The following is a 16,221-nucleotide window of genomic DNA, read 5'->3' on the forward strand; positions in this document are numbered from 1 at the left end:
ATCTGAATGATAATATTATGAGAGGATTGAAAATGATTATAGAATGAATAAAATTTAGTGATTTATGAGGACAGTTCATTGAATTTAAAATGACAATATTGTATCCCTCAGGGAAACAACCGTGTGACAAGAAAATATGTTAATGAAATCTGTTTGTTATTAGACAAATGTAGAGTTTTGAAAAAAACTTTAGCAACAGATAAATGTTCCATTTTAGATTTGGAGTGAAAGTCTTGGGAGCTTTATTAAAACAAAAGATTTCTTCGAAGATTCATTTTAACAAAACAAGAATCCAAGCATTGGTGATGAAAGGAGAGAAGCGGGGTTTTAGACGTAGCGTGCTGAGAGTAACATGCTGTTTTTTTATTTATTTAAAAAAAATTTTTTTTTTATTACATTTTCACCCCAAACAAGGCAAATTGCCACTTTGGTGTAGGGGGCTACTATCAGGGGCAACAACTACTGGGGTACTGTTGTTAATCAAAAGACAGAAGCGGCAAGGTTTTGATCTTTCTTTTTTTTTTTTTGAATTATCTAATTATTTGGTTCTAGCTGAAGATGGGGCATCCTACTGGATGCCAGATATTCACCTGTTATTTTATACATTTTAACTGAGAGATTTTTTTTTAAAGATTCAAGATTATGATCGTGCTTTTAACTGCAATTGCTTATACCCTCTTGTACTTGGTTCATCGGGTCACCTGCCAGTTTTTGAAATTCTTTTTTCATGAGTCCGGTTACTCCCATAATTATTGGAACAATGCGATGCCTCCGTTCAGTCCCAAGAGCCAATGGATACCCCCTGTAAGGGTAGATGCACGTGTAATTGTGGAGCAAAGGTTACACAAGCCCAAACCACACCTCTCCTGAATTGGCACTGTTTAAGTCCAGTAGCAAGGAGAAATCAAATCTGGAAACAATGCTGAGAGCACATACAGCCCCTGGAATTCTCAAATAGTCACCCATTTTAGTACTGACCAGGCTCAACATTGCTTAACTTGAGTGATCTAACAGGAACTGGTGTGTCAACGTGAATTATGCCGTACTGTGGAATGATAGAAATCTTTCTAAGATTCCAGTTTCTTTTCATGTCGTATGTAAGACATTGGTATTTTGTTATCTTTTGCCTCTCAGCTCTTTTGAAGCCAGGATTATTGAGGACACTAACTTCTACTAAGGTTGCTTCTTTCTCTTTGTTCCATATCACTATGTCAGGTTTAATCACTAATGCTCTTTGAAGTGCAGCCATAAACAGTTGTATCATTGGCATATGTATCGACTAATGATTTGGACAATCATTGGAATGTATGTGTGTGTATATATATCTATAAAATATCAATAATAATTAGGAATGAAACGATAATAGATCCTTACGGTACTGCTGTATTGATATTTACTTCAGACTTTTGCTGATCAACAACTACAACGGAATTCAGCCACTAATAGTTAATGCTTGGTTTAGTAAAGATATGTAAGGATCGTAATCTTTAAGATTATAGTTACAACCTTTGACCTTGTGGAGATAAAGGCTTGTTTGGATAGTTTGATACTCACACCTATCAGTATTTTGCATTTCTACAAAGTCACAACTCCCCGATCCGTGGAATATTGTGTCCACATCTGGATCCGCCACAAGTCGATCAATATTAGACAGCATCCAAAAAAAAAAAAAAAAAAAAAAAAAAGTCTAAAATCTAACGAGTCCTGCACTATTAACCTCCAATCTCTGTTCAATCAATGCAATGTTGCATCCATGTACCCGTTTTTACAAGCATTTTAATGAAATATGCTCTGACAAACTCGTAGCACCTATATCCCCCCCCCCTTGACATAAATATCCTCAACTCATCAGAAAAGCAGCAAATTTTCACCTCTTCACTGTAGAAGTCCTCAGATGCCGGAAAGCTTTCTACTTTAACGGTTTCTTCCTTCGAACTGCTAGACTTTGAAATTTCCTACCCCTTTCCTGACCGTAGTAACATGTGGAAATTTAAATATATTGCAAGCAGATATCTTTCTGCTCAACTCCCCATATAGAGCCCCTGTAAGCATAGTGCTCACATAGTAGCCCCTTATTTCCAAGTGACAATGTGCTTTGTTTGGAGTGAATAAGATTTTTTTTTTTTTGTAAGGCACAGTGATATCAAGGGTTATTATCTGGGACATAAGTTGCAGGAGTACTATGTAGGGAGTTGAGCAGCAAGAGATCTGTTTACACTACACTTGAACTTCTGCATGTCAGTACAGTCAGGGAAGCAGGAACACAGAAGCAAATTCCAAAGTCTAGCAGTTCTGGTAGAGAAACTATTAGATTAGAAGGCCTTCTGACATCTGGGGATCTATAATGTGTAGGGGTGGGAGTTGTCGGGTTTGTCGGGGGTATTTACGTTAAAGGGTATAAAAGCTTGGAGTTTGTCAGAGCATTCACCATTAAAATATTTGTAAAACAGGCAGAGAGTGAAGCCTAGTTGACAGTTCAGGACCAATTAGGTTGGCGATTCTCTTTTAAACCCTGTCCAGAAGTGAGAGACTAGTAGCAGATGCACCAGGCCAAATATGACAACAATACTCCATACATGGGCGAACAGTGGCCTACAGGATACTTTCAGGCTTAAGTAACTTCCTCGCAGCAGCCGGGGCAATACTCTTAATGTATTTGTTCCAACTCATGTTCCCTGTGAACGTTAAGCCGAGGAATTTGAACAAAGTACTTTCAGGTAATGTATCTTTAGCCACATCTATTGGTTGTTGAGAAAGTATGATCATTTCTACCAACTTTGCCATTATGTTTTTTTTTATCTGTTCTTGTATTTTCAACCGCAAAACGATCCTGAAAGTTATCGCAATTCCACGTTCTCTTCAAAACAAACTTTGGTTAAATCATTGTAACAGTTCTCACCTGGGGACGCACTTTGGTCTCACTTTCATCTGATGTGACATCGAGCAGAGTTGTTTCAAAGACAAATAGAACTCGCGGTGAACATGGTCGCCCATTGACGTACCAATCTTTTGAGATGGGAAAACTCTGCAGCTGCTCACTCATCAAACCTTGAAGTTGATTCCTAACAAAATAGAAAACAAAAACTTCAATAAATACTATACTTGACAAAGTTTCATAAATGAAACAAAATATCCAAACAAAATCAACCTGATTTCACATTGTTTTTTTTTTATTTTATTATTTTATAGGTTGTCTGCTTATTTGTTTCTTTTTTTATTTTATAGGTAGTCTGCTTATTTGTTTTTATTTTATAGGTCGTCTGCTTATTTGTTTTTATTTTATAGGTCGTCTGCTTATTTGTTTTTATTTTTTATTTTATAGGTCGTCTGCTTATTTGTTTTTTTTTATTTTATAGGTTGTCTGCTTATTTGATTTTTTTTATTTTATAGGTTGTCTGCTTATTTGTTTTTTTTTATTTTATAGGTTGTCTGCTTATTTGATTTTTTTTATTTTATAGGTTGTCTGCTTATTTGATTTTTTTTATTTTATAGGTTGTCTGCTTATTTGATTTTTTTTATTTTATAGGTTGTCTGCTTATTTGTTTTTTTTTATTTTATAGGTTGTCTGCTTATTTGATTTTTTTTATTTTATAGGTTGTCTGCTTATTTGTTTTTTTTTATTTTATAGGTCGTCTGCTTATTTGTTTTTTTTTATTTTATAGGTTGTCTGCTTATTTGTTTTTTTTTATTTTATAGGTTGTCTGCTTATTTGTTTTTTTTTATTTTATAGGTCGTCTGCTTATTTGTTTTTTTTTTATAGGTCGTCTGCTTATTTGTTTTTATTTTATAGGTCGTCTGCTTATTTGTTTTTTTTTATTTTATAGGTTGTCTGCTTATTTGTTTTTTTTTATTTTATAGGTTGTCTGCTTATTTGTTTTTTTTTATTTTATAGGTCGTCTGCTTATTTGTTTTTTTTTATTTTATAGGTTGTCTGCTTATTTGTTTTTTTTTTATTTTATAGGTCGTCTGCTTATTTGATTTTTTTTATTTTATAGGTTGTCTGCTTATTTGATTTTTTTTATTTTATAGGTTGTCTGCTTATTTGTTTTTTTTTATTTTATAGGTTGTCTGCTTATTTGTTTTTTTTTATTTTATAGGTTGTCTGCTTATTTGTTTTTTTTTATTTTATAGGTTGTCTGCTTATTTGTTTTTTTTTATTTTATAGGTTGTCTGCTTATTTGTTTTTTTTTATTTTATAGGTTGTCTGCTTATTTGTTTTTTTTTATTTTATAGGTTGTCTGCTTATTTGTTTTTTTTATTTTATAGGTTGTCTGCTTATTTGTTTTGTTTTTTTTTATAGGTTGTCTGCTTATTTGTTTTTTTTTATTTTATAGGTCGTCTGCTTATTTGTTTTTATTTTATAGGTTGTCTGCTTATTTGTTTTTTTTTTATTTTATAGGTTGTCTGCTTATTTGTTTTTTTTTATTTTATAGGTTGTCTGCTTATTTGATTTTTTTTATTTTATAGGTTGTCTGCTTATTTGTTTTTTTTTATTTTATAGGTCGTCTGCTTATTTGATTTTTTTTTATTTTATAGGTTGTCTGCTTATTTGATTTTTTTTATTTTATAGGTCGTCTGCTTATTTGTTTTTTTTTTTATTTTATAGGTTGTCTGCTTATTTGTTTTTTTTTATTTTATAGGTTGTCTGCTTATTTGTTTTTTTTTATTTTATAGGTTGTCTGCTTATTTGTTTTTTTTTATTTTATAGGTTGTCTGCTTATTTGTTTTTTTTATTTTATAGGTTGTCTGCTTATTTGATTTTTTTTATTTTATAGGTTGTCTGCTTATTTGTTTTTATTTTATAGGTCGTCTGCTTATTTGTTTTTTTTTATTTTATAGGTTGTCTGCTTATTTGTTTTTATTTTATAGGTCGTCTGCTTATTTGTTTTTTTTTTATAGGTTGTCTGCTTATTTGTTTTTTTTTATTTTATAGGTTGTCTGCTTATTTGTTTTTTTTTATTTTATAGGTTGTCTGCTTATTTGTTTTTATTTTATAGGTCGTCTGCTTATTTGTTTTTTTTTATTTTATAGGTTGTCTGCTTATTTGTTTTTTTTTATTTTATAGGTTGTCTGCTTATTTGATTTTTTTTATTTTATAGGTTGTCTGCTTATTTGTTTTTTTTTTATTTTATAGGTCGTCTGCTTATTTGATTTTTTTTATTTTATAGGTTGTCTGCTTATTTGATTTTTTTTATTTTATAGGTTGTCTGCTTATTTGTTTTTTTTTATTTTATAGGTTGTCTGCTTATTTGATTTTTTTTATTTTATAGGTCGTCTGCTTATTTGTTTTTTTTATTTTATAGGTTGTCTGCTTATTTTTTTTTTTTATTTTATAGGTTGTCTGCTTATTTGTTTTTTTTTATTTTATAGGTTGTCTGCTTATTTGATTTTTTTTATTTTATAGGTTGTCTGCTTATTTGTTTTTTTTTATTTTATAGGTTGTCTGCTTATTTGTTTTTTTTTATTTTATAGGTTGTCTGCTTATTTGTTTTTATTTTATAGGTCGTCTGCTTATTTGATTTTTTTTATTTTATAGGTCGTCTGCTTATTTGTTTTTATTTTATAGGTCGTCTGCTTATTTGTTTTTATTTTATAGGTTGTCTGCTTATTTGATTTTTTTTATTTTATAGGTCGTCTGCTTATTTGTTTTTATTTTATAGGTCGTCTGCTTATTTGTTTTTATTTTATAGGTTGTCTGCTTATTTGATTTTTTTTATTTTATAGGTCGTCTGCTTATTTGTTTTTATTTTATAGGTCGTCTGCTTAGTTGTTTTTATTTTATAGGTCGTCTGCTTATTTGTTTTTTTTTATTTTATAGGTTGTCTGCTTATTTGATTTTTTTTATTTTATAGGTCGTCTGCTTATTTGATTTTTTTTATTTTATAGGTCGTCTGCTTATTTGATTTTTTTTATTTTATAGGTTGTCTGCTTATTTGTTTTTTTTTATTTTATAGGTTGTCTGCTTATTTGTTTTTTTTTTATTTTATAGGTTGTCTGCTTATTTGTTTTTTTTTATTTTATAGGTTGTCTGCTTATTTGTTTTTTTTTATTTTATAGGTTGTCTGCTTATTTGTTTTTTTTTTTTTTATAGGTTGTCTGCTTATTTGTTTTTTTTATTTTATAGGTTGTCTGCTTATTTGATTTTTTTTATTTTATAGGTTGTCTGCTTATTTGTTTTTATTTTATAGGTCGTCTGCTTATTTGTTTTTTTTTATTTTATAGGTTGTCTGCTTATTTGTTTTTATTTTATAGGTCGTCTGCTTATTTGTTTTTTTTTTTATAGGTTGTCTGCTTATTTGTTTTTTTTTATTTTATAGGTTGTCTGCTTATTTGTTTTTTTTTATTTTATAGGTTGTCTGCTTATTTGTTTTTATTTTATAGGTCGTCTGCTTATTTGTTTTTTTTTATTTTATAGGTTGTCTGCTTATTTGTTTTTTTTTATTTTATAGGTTGTCTGCTTATTTGATTTTTTTTATTTTATAGGTTGTCTGCTTATTTGTTTTTTTTTTATTTTATAGGTCGTCTGCTTATTTGATTTTTTTTATTTTATAGGTTGTCTGCTTATTTGATTTTTTTTATTTTATAGGTTGTCTGCTTATTTGTTTTTTTTTTATTTTATAGGTCGTCTGCTTATTTGATTTTTTTTATTTTATAGGTTGTCTGCTTATTTGTTTTTTTTTTATTTTATAGGTTGTCTGCTTATTTGTTTTTTTTTATTTTATAGGTTGTCTGCTTATTTGATTTTATTTTTTATTTTATAGGTCGTCTGCTTATTTGTTTTTTTTTATTTTATAGGTTGTCTGCTTATTTGTTTTTTTTTATTTTATAGGTTGTCTGCTTATTTGATTTTTTTTATTTTATAGGTCGTCTGCTTATTTGTTTTTTTTATTTTATAGGTTGTCTGCTTATTTGTTTTTTTTTATTTTATAGGTTGTCTGCTTATTTGTTTTTTTTTATTTTATAGGTTGTCTGCTTATTTGATTTTTTTTATTTTATAGGTTGTCTGCTTATTTGTTTTTTTTTATTTTATAGGTTGTCTGCTTATTTGTTTTTTTTTATTTTATAGGTTGTCTGCTTATTTGTTTTTATTTTATAGGTTGTCTGCTTATTTGTTTTTATTTTATAGGTCGTCTGCTTATTTGATTTTTTTTATTTTATAGGTCGTCTGCTTATTTGTTTTTATTTTATAGGTCGTCTGCTTATTTGTTTTTATTTTATAGGTTGTCTGCTTATTTGATTTTTTTTATTTTATAGGTCGTCTGCTTATTTGTTTTTATTTTATAGGTCGTCTGCTTATTTGTTTTTATTTTATAGGTTGTCTGCTTATTTGATTTTTTTTATTTTATAGGTCGTCTGCTTATTTGTTTTTATTTTATAGGTCGTCTGCTTATTTGTTTTTATTTTATAGGTCGTCTGCTTATTTGTTTTTTTTTATTTTATAGGTTGTCTGCTTATTTGATTTTTTTTATTTTATAGGTTGTCTGCTTATTTGTTTTTTTTTATTTTATAGGTTGTCTGCTTATTTGTTTTTTTTTATTTTATAGGTCGTCTGCTTATTTGTTTTTTTTTATTTTATAGGTTGTCTGCTTATTTGTTTTTTTTTATTTTATAGGTCGTCTGCTTATTTGATTTTTTTTATTTTATAGGTTGTCTGCTTATTTGATTTTTTTTATTTTATAGGTTGTCTGCTTATTTGTTTTTTTTTATTTTATAGGTTGTCTGCTTATTTGTTTTTTTTTATTTTATAGGTTGTCTGCTTATTTGTTTTTTTTATTTTATAGGTTGTCTGCTTATTTGTTTTTTTTTATTTTATAGGTTGTCTGCTTATTTGTTTTTTTTTATTTTATAGGTTGTCTGCTTATTTGTTTTTTTTTATTTTATAGGTTGTCTGCTTATTTGTTTTTTTTTTATTTTATAGGTTGTCTGCTTATTTGTTTTTTTTTATTTTATAGGTTGTCTGCTTATTTGTTTTTTTTTATTTTATAGGTTGTCTGCTTATTTGTTTTTTTTTTTTTTATAGGTTGTCTGCTTATTTGTTTTTTTTATTTTATAGGTTGTCTGCTTATTTGATTTTTTTTATTTTATAGGTTGTCTGCTTATTTGTTTTTATTTTATAGGTCGTCTGCTTATTTGTTTTTTTTTATTTTATAGGTTGTCTGCTTATTTGTTTTTATTTTATAGGTCGTCTGCTTATTTGTTTTTTTTTTTATAGGTTGTCTGCTTATTTGTTTTTTTTTATTTTATAGGTTGTCTGCTTATTTGTTTTTTTTTATTTTATAGGTTGTCTGCTTATTTGTTTTTATTTTATAGGTCGTCTGCTTATTTGTTTTTTTTATTTTATAGGTTGTCTGCTTATTTGTTTTTTTTATTTTATAGGTTGTCTGCTTATTTGATTTTTTTTATTTTATAGGTTGTCTGCTTATTTGTTTTTTTTTTATTTTATAGGTCGTCTGCTTATTTGATTTTTTTTATTTTATAGGTTGTCTGCTTATTTGATTTTTTTTATTTTATAGGTTGTCTGCTTATTTGTTTTTTTTTTATTTTATAGGTTGTCTGCTTATTTGATTTTTTTTATTTTATAGGTCGTCTGCTTATTTGTTTTTTTTATTTTATAGGTTGTCTGCTTATTTTTTTTTTTTATTTTATAGGTTGTCTGCTTATTTGTTTTTTTTTATTTTATAGGTTGTCTGCTTATTTGATTTTTTTTATTTTATAGGTTGTCTGCTTATTTGTTTTTTTTTATTTTATAGGTTGTCTGCTTATTTGTTTTTTTTTATTTTATAGGTTGTCTGCTTATTTGTTTTTATTTTATAGGTCGTCTGCTTATTTGATTTTTTTTATTTTATAGGTCGTCTGCTTATTTGTTTTTATTTTATAGGTCGTCTGCTTATTTGTTTTTATTTTATAGGTTGTCTGCTTATTTGATTTTTTTTATTTTATAGGTCGTCTGCTTATTTGTTTTTATTTTATAGGTCGTCTGCTTATTTGTTTTTATTTTATAGGTTGTCTGCTTATTTGATTTTTTTTATTTTATAGGTCGTCTGCTTATTTGTTTTTATTTTATAGGTCGTCTGCTTATTTGTTTTTATTTTATAGGTCGTCTGCTTATTTGTTTTTTTTTATTTTATAGGTTGTCTGCTTATTTGATTTTTTTTATTTTATAGGTCGTCTGCTTATTTGATTTTTTTTATTTTATAGGTTGTCTGCTTATTTGTTTTTTTTTATTTTATAGGTTGTCTGCTTATTTGTTTTTTTTTTATTTTATAGGTTGTCTGCTTATTTTTTTTTTTTATTTTATAGGTTGTCTGCTTATTTTTTTTTTTTTATTTTATAGGTTGTCTGCTTATTTGTTTTTTTTTTTTTATAGGTTGTCTGCTTATTTGTTTTTTTTATTTTATAGGTTGTCTGCTTATTTGATTTTTTTTATTTTATAGGTTGTCTGCTTATTTGTTTTTATTTTATAGGTCGTCTGCTTATTTGTTTTTTTTTATTTTATAGGTTGTCTGCTTATTTGTTTTTATTTTATAGGTCGTCTGCTTATTTGTTTTTTTTTTATAGGTTGTCTGCTTATTTGTTTTTTTTTATTTTATAGGTTGTCTGCTTATTTGTTTTTTTTTATTTTATAGGTTGTCTGCTTATTTGTTTTTATTTTATAGGTCGTCTGCTTATTTGTTTTTTTTTATTTTATAGGTTGTCTGCTTATTTGTTTTTTTTTATTTTATAGGTTGTCTGCTTATTTGATTTTTTTTATTTTATAGGTTGTCTGCTTATTTGTTTTTTTTTTATTTTATAGGTCGTCTGCTTATTTGATTTTTTTTATTTTATAGGTTGTCTGCTTATTTGATTTTTTTTATTTTATAGGTTGTCTGCTTATTTGTTTTTTTTTATTTTATAGGTTGTCTGCTTATTTGATTTTTTTTATTTTATAGGTCGTCTGCTTATTTGTTTTTTTTATTTTATAGGTTGTCTGCTTATTTTTTTTTTTTATTTTATAGGTTGTCTGCTTATTTGTTTTTTTTTATTTTATAGGTTGTCTGCTTATTTGTTTTTTTTTATTTTATAGGTTGTCTGCTTATTTGTTTTTTTTTATTTTATAGGTTGTCTGCTTATTTGTTTTTTTTTATTTTATAGGTTGTCTGCTTATTTGTTTTTATTTTATAGGTCGTCTGCTTATTTGATTTTTTTTATTTTATAGGTCGTCTGCTTATTTGTTTTTATTTTATAGGTCGTCTGCTTATTTGTTTTTATTTTATAGGTTGTCTGCTTATTTGATTTTTTTTATTTTATAGGTCGTCTGCTTATTTGTTTTTATTTTATAGGTCGTCTGCTTATTTGTTTTTATTTTATAGGTTGTCTGCTTATTTGATTTTTTTTATTTTATAGGTCGTCTGCTTATTTGTTTTTATTTTATAGGTCGTCTGCTTATTTGTTTTTATTTTATAGGTCGTCTGCTTATTTGTTTTTTTTTATTTTATAGGTTGTCTGCTTATTTGATTTTTTTTATTTTATAGGTCGTCTGCTTATTTGATTTTTTTTATTTTATAGGTTGTCTGCTTATTTGTTTTTTTTTATTTTATAGGTCGTCTGCTTATTTGTTTTTATTTTATAGGTTGTCTGCTTATTTGTTTCTTTTTTATTTTATAGGTCGTCTGCTTATTTGTTTTTATTTTATTTTATAGGTTGTCTGCTTATTTGTTTCTTTTTTTTTTATAGGTCGTCTGCTTATTTGTTTTTTTTTTATTTTATAGGTTGTCTGCTTATTTGTTTTTTTTTATTTTATAGGTTGTCTGCTTATTTGATTTTTTTTATTTTATAGGTTGTCTGCTTATTTGTTTTTTTTTATTTTATAGGTTGTCTGCTTATTTGTTTCTTTTTTATTTTATAGGTCGTCTGCTTATTTGTTATTTTTTATTTTATAGGTTGTCTGCTTATTTGATTTTTTTTATTTTATAGGTCGTCTGCTTATTTGTTTTTTTTTATTTTATAGGTTGTCTGCTTATTTGTTTTTTTTTATTTTATAGGTTGTCTGCTTATTTGTTTTTTTTTATTTTATAGGTTGTCTGCTTATTTGTTTTTTTTTATTTTATAGGTTGTCTGCTTATTTGATTTTTTTATTTTATAGGTTGTCTGCTTATTTGATTTTTTTTATTTTATAGGTCGTCTGCTTATTTGTTTTTTTTTATTTTATAGGTTGTCTGCTTATTTGTTTTTTTTTATTTTATAGGTTGTCTGCTTATTTGATTTTTTTTATTTTATAGGTTGTCTGCTTATTTGTTTTTTTTTTTTATTTTATAGGTCGTCTGCTTATTTGTTTTTTTTTTTTATTTTATAGGTCGTCTGCTTATTTGATTTTTTTTATTTTATAGGTTGTCTGTTTATTTGATTTTTTTTATTTTATAGGTTGTCTGCTTATTTGTTTTTTTTTTATTTTATAGGTTGTCTGCTTATTTGATTTTTTTTATTTTATAGGTCGTCTGCTTATTTGTTTTTTTTATTTTATAGGTTGTCTGCTTATTTGTTTTTTTTTATTTTATAGGTCGTCTGCTTATTTGTTTTTTTTTATTTTATAGGTTGTCTGCTTATTTGTTTTTTTTTATTTTATAGGTTGTCTGCTTATTTGTTTTTTTTTATTTTATAGGTCGTCTGCTTATTTGATTTTTTTTATTTTATAGGTTGTCTGCTTATTTGATTTTTTTTATTTTATAGGTCGTCTGCTTATTTGTTTTTATTTTATAGGTCGTCTGCTTATTTGATTTTTTTTATTTTATAGGTCGTCTGCTTATTTGTTTTTATTTTATAGGTCGTCTGCTTATTTGTTTTAATTTTATAGGTTGTCTGCTTATTTGTTTTTTTTTATTTTATAGGTCGTCTGCTTATTTGTTTTTTTTTTATAGGTCATCAGCTTATTTGTTTTTATTTTATAGGTCGTCTGCTTATTTGTTTTTTTTTATTTTATAGGTCGTCTGCTTATTTGATTTTTTTTATTTTATAGGTTGTCTGCTTATTTGATTTTTTTTATTTTATAGGTCGTCTGCTTATTTGTTTTTATTTTATAGGTCGTCTGCTTATTTGTTTTTATTTTATAGGTCGTCTGCTTATTTGATTTTTTTTATTTTATAGGTCGTCTGCTTATTTGTTTTTATTTTATAGGTCGTCTGCTTATTTGTTTTAATTTTATAGGTTGTCTGCTTATTTGATTTTTTTTATTTTATAGGTCGTCTGCTTATTTGTTTTTATTTTATAGGTCGTCTGCTTATTTGTTTTTATTTTATAGGTCGTCTGCTTATTTGTTTTTTTTTTATTTTATAGGTTGTCTGCTTATTTGATTTTTTTTATTTTATAGGTTGTCTGCTTATTTGATTTTTTTTATTTTATAGGTTGTCTGCTTATTTGTTTTTTTTTATTTTATAGGTCGTCTGCTTATTTGTTTTTATTTTATAGGTTGTCTGCTTATTTGTTTCTTTTTTATTTTATAGGTCGTCTGCTTATTTGTTTTTATTTTATTTTATAGGTTGTCTGCTTATTTGTTTCTTTTTTTTTTATAGGTCGTCTGCTTATTTGTTTTTTTTTTATTTTATAGGTTGTCTGCTTATTTGTTTCTTTTTTTTTTATAGGTCGTCTGCTTATTTGTTTTTATTTTTTATTTTATAGGTCGTCTGCTTATTTGTTTTTTTTATTTTATAGGTTGTCATCTTATTTGTTTTTTTTTAATTTTATAGGTCGTCTGCTTATTTGTTTTTTTTTTAAATTTTATAGGTCGTCTGCTTATTTGTTTTTATTTTTTATTTTATAGGTCGTCTGCTTATTTGTTTTTATTTTTTATTTTATAGGTTGTCTGCTTATTTGCTTTTTTTATTTTATAGGTCGTCTGCTTATTTGTTTCTTTTTTATTTTATAGGTCGTCTGCTTATTTGTTTTTATTTTATAGGCCGTCTGCTTATTTGTTTTTAATTTTTATTTTATAGGTTGTCTGCTTATTTGCTTTTTTTTATTTTATAGGTCGTCTGCTTATTTGTTTTTTTTTTATTTTATAGGTCGTCTGCTTATTTGTTTTTATTTTTTATTTTATAGGTCGTCTGCTTATTTGTTTTTTTTTATTTTATAGGTCGTCATCTTATTTGTTTTTTTTTAAATTTTATAGGTCGTCTGCTTATTTGTTTTTATTTTTTATTTTATAGGTCGTCTGCTTATTTGTTTTTTTTATTTTATAGGTCGTCTGCTTATTTGTTTTTTTTTTTATTTTATAGGTCGTCTGCTTATTTGTTTTTTTTTTTATTTTATAGGTCGTCTGCTTATTTGTTTTTTTTAATTTTATAGGTCGTCTGCTTATTTGTTTTTTTTATTTTATAGGTTGTCTGCTTATTTGTTTTTATTTTATAGGTCGTCTGCTTATTTGTTTTTTTTATTTTATAGGTCGTCTGCTTATTTGTTTTTATTTTTTATTTTATAGGTTGTCTGCTTATTTGTTTTTTTTTTTATTTTATAGATCGTCTGCTTATTTGATTTTTTTTATTTTATAGGTTGTCTGCTTATTTGTTTTTTTTTATTTTATAGGTTGTCTGCTTATTTGTTTTTTTTTATTTTATAGGTTGTCTGCTTATTTGTTTTTTTTTATTTTATAGGTTGTCTGCTTATTTGATTTTTTTTATTTTATAGGTTGTCTGCTTATTTGTTTTTTTTTATTTTATAGGTTGTCTGCTTATTTGATTTTATTTTTTATTTTATAGGTCGTCTGCTTATTTGTTTTTTTTTATTTTATAGGTTGTCTGCTTATTTGTTTTTTTTTTATTTTATAGGTTGTCTGCTTATTTGATTTTTTTTATTTTATAGGTCGTCTGCTTATTTGTTTTTTTTATTTTATAGGTTGTCTGCTTATTTGTTTTTTTTTATTTTATAGGTTGTCTGCTTATTTGTTTTTTTTTATTTTATAGGTTGTCTGCTTATTTGATTTTTTTTATTTTATAGGTTGTCTGCTTATTTGTTTTTTTTTATTTTATAGGTTGTCTGCTTATTTGTTTTTTTTTATTTTATAGGTTGTCTGCTTATTTGTTTTTATTTTATAGGTCGTCTGCTTATTTGATTTTTTTTATTTTATAGGTCGTCTGCTTATTTGTTTTTATTTTATAGGTCGTCTGCTTATTTGTTTTTATTTTATAGGTTGTCTGCTTATTTGATTTTTTTTATTTTATAGGTCGTCTGCTTATTTGTTTTTATTTTATAGGTCGTCTGCTTATTTGTTTTTATTTTATAGGTTGTCTGCTTATTTGATTTTTTTTATTTTATAGGTCGTCTGCTTATTTGTTTTTATTTTATAGGTCGTCTGCTTATTTGTTTTTATTTTATAGGTCGTCTGCTTATTTGTTTTTTTTTATTTTATAGGTTGTCTGCTTATTTGTTTTTTTTTATTTTATAGGTCGTCTGCTTATTTGTTTTTTTTATTTTATAGGTTGTCTGCTTATTTTTTTTTTTTATTTTATAGGTTGTCTGCTTATTTGATTTTTTTTATTTTATAGGTCGTCTGCTTATTTGTTTTTTTTATTTTATAGGTTGTCTGCTTATTTTTTTTTTTTATTTTATAGGTTGTCTGCTTATTTGTTTTTTTTATTTTATAGGTTGTCTGCTTATTTGATTTTTTTTATTTTATAGGTTGTCTGCTTATTTGTTTTTTTTTATTTTATAGGTTGTCTGCTTATTTGTTTTTTTTTATTTTATAGGTTGTCTGCTTATTTGTTTTTATTTTATAGGTCGTCTGCTTATTTGATTTTTTTTATTTTATAGGTCGTCTGCTTATTTGTTTTTATTTTATAGGTCGTCTGCTTATTTGTTTTTATTTTATAGGTTGTCTGCTTATTTGATTTTTTTTATTTTATAGGTCGTCTGCTTATTTGATTTTTTTTATTTTATAGGTTGTCTGCTTATTTGTTTTTTTTTATTTTATAGGTTGTCTGCTTATTTGTTTTTTTTTTATTTTATAGGTTGTCTGCTTATTTTTTTTTTTTTATTTTATAGGTTGTCTGCTTATTTTTTTTTTTTTATTTTATAGGTTGTCTGCTTATTTGTTTTTTTTTTTATAGGTTGTCTGCTTATTTGTTTTTTTTATTTTATAGGTTGTCTGCTTATTTGATTTTTTTTATTTTATAGGTTGTCTGCTTATTTGTTTTTATTTTATAGGTCGTCTGCTTATTTGTTTTTTTTTATTTTATAGGTTGTCTGCTTATTTGTTTTTATTTTATAGGTCGTCTGCTTATTTGTTTTTTTTTTTTATAGGTTGTCTGCTTATTTGTTTTTTTTTATTTTATAGGTTGTCTGCTTATTTGTTTTTTTTTATTTTATAGGTTGTCTGCTTATTTGTTTTTATTTATTTTATAGGTTGTCTGCTTATTTGTTTTTATTTTATAGGTCGTCTGCTTATTTGTTTTTTTTTATTTTATAGGTTGTCTGCTTATTTGTTTTTTTTTATTTTATAGGTTGTCTGCTTATTTGATTTTTTTTATTTTATAGGTTGTCTGCTTATTTGTTTTTTTTTTATTTTATAGGTCGTCTGCTTATTTGATTTTTTTTATTTTATAGGTTGTCTGCTTATTTGATTTTTTTTATTTTATAGGTTGTCTGCTTATTTGTTTTTTTTTATTTTATAGGTTGTCTGCTTATTTGATTTTTTTTATTTTATAGGTCGTCTGCTTATTTGTTTTTTTTATTTTATAGGTTGTCTGCTTATTTTTTTTTTTTATTTTATAGGTTGTCTGCTTATTTGTTTTTTTTTATTTTATAGGTTGTCTGCTTATTTGATTTTTTTTATTTTATAGGTTGTCTGCTTATTTGTTTTTTTTTATTTTATAGGTTGTCTGCTTATTTGTTTTTTTTTATTTTATAGGTTGTCTGCTTATTTGTTTTTTTTTATTTTATAGGTTGTCTGCTTATTTGTTTTTATTTTATAGGTCGTCTGCTTATTTGATTTTTTTTATTTTATAGGTCGTCTGCTTATTTGTTTTTATTTTATAGGTCGTCTGCTTATTTGTTTTTATTTTATAGGTTGTCTGCTTATTTGATTTTTTTTATTTTATAGGTCGTCTGCTTATTTGTTTTTATTTTATAGGTCGTCTGCTTATTTGTTTTTATTTTATAGGTCGTCTGCTTATTTGTTTTTTTTTATTTTATAGGTTGTCTGCTTATTTGATTTTTTTTATTTTATAGGTCGTCTGCTTATTTGTTTTTTTTATT

At 25.1% G+C, this 16,221-nt stretch overlaps 1 protein-coding gene across 1 annotated transcript in view; it reads right to left on the minus strand.

Moving 5' to 3' along the window:
- Positions 1-16,221, minus strand: part of LOC145241970 (nonsense-mediated mRNA decay factor SMG8-like) — a 123,087-nt gene that overhangs the window by 68,256 nt on the left and 38,610 nt on the right. The window contains exon 7 of the mRNA XM_080104838.1: positions 2,900-3,062. Within this exon, the coding sequence (XP_079960964.1) occupies positions 2,900-3,062 (163 nt within the window). The remainder of the gene's footprint in view (positions 1-2,899; positions 3,063-16,221) is intronic.

This window comes from Euprymna scolopes, chromosome 21, assembly GCF_053919585.1.
Source record: "Euprymna scolopes isolate OS-2025 chromosome 21, ASM5391958v1, whole genome shotgun sequence".
NCBI lineage: Eukaryota > Metazoa > Mollusca > Cephalopoda > Sepiida > Sepiolidae > Euprymna > Euprymna scolopes.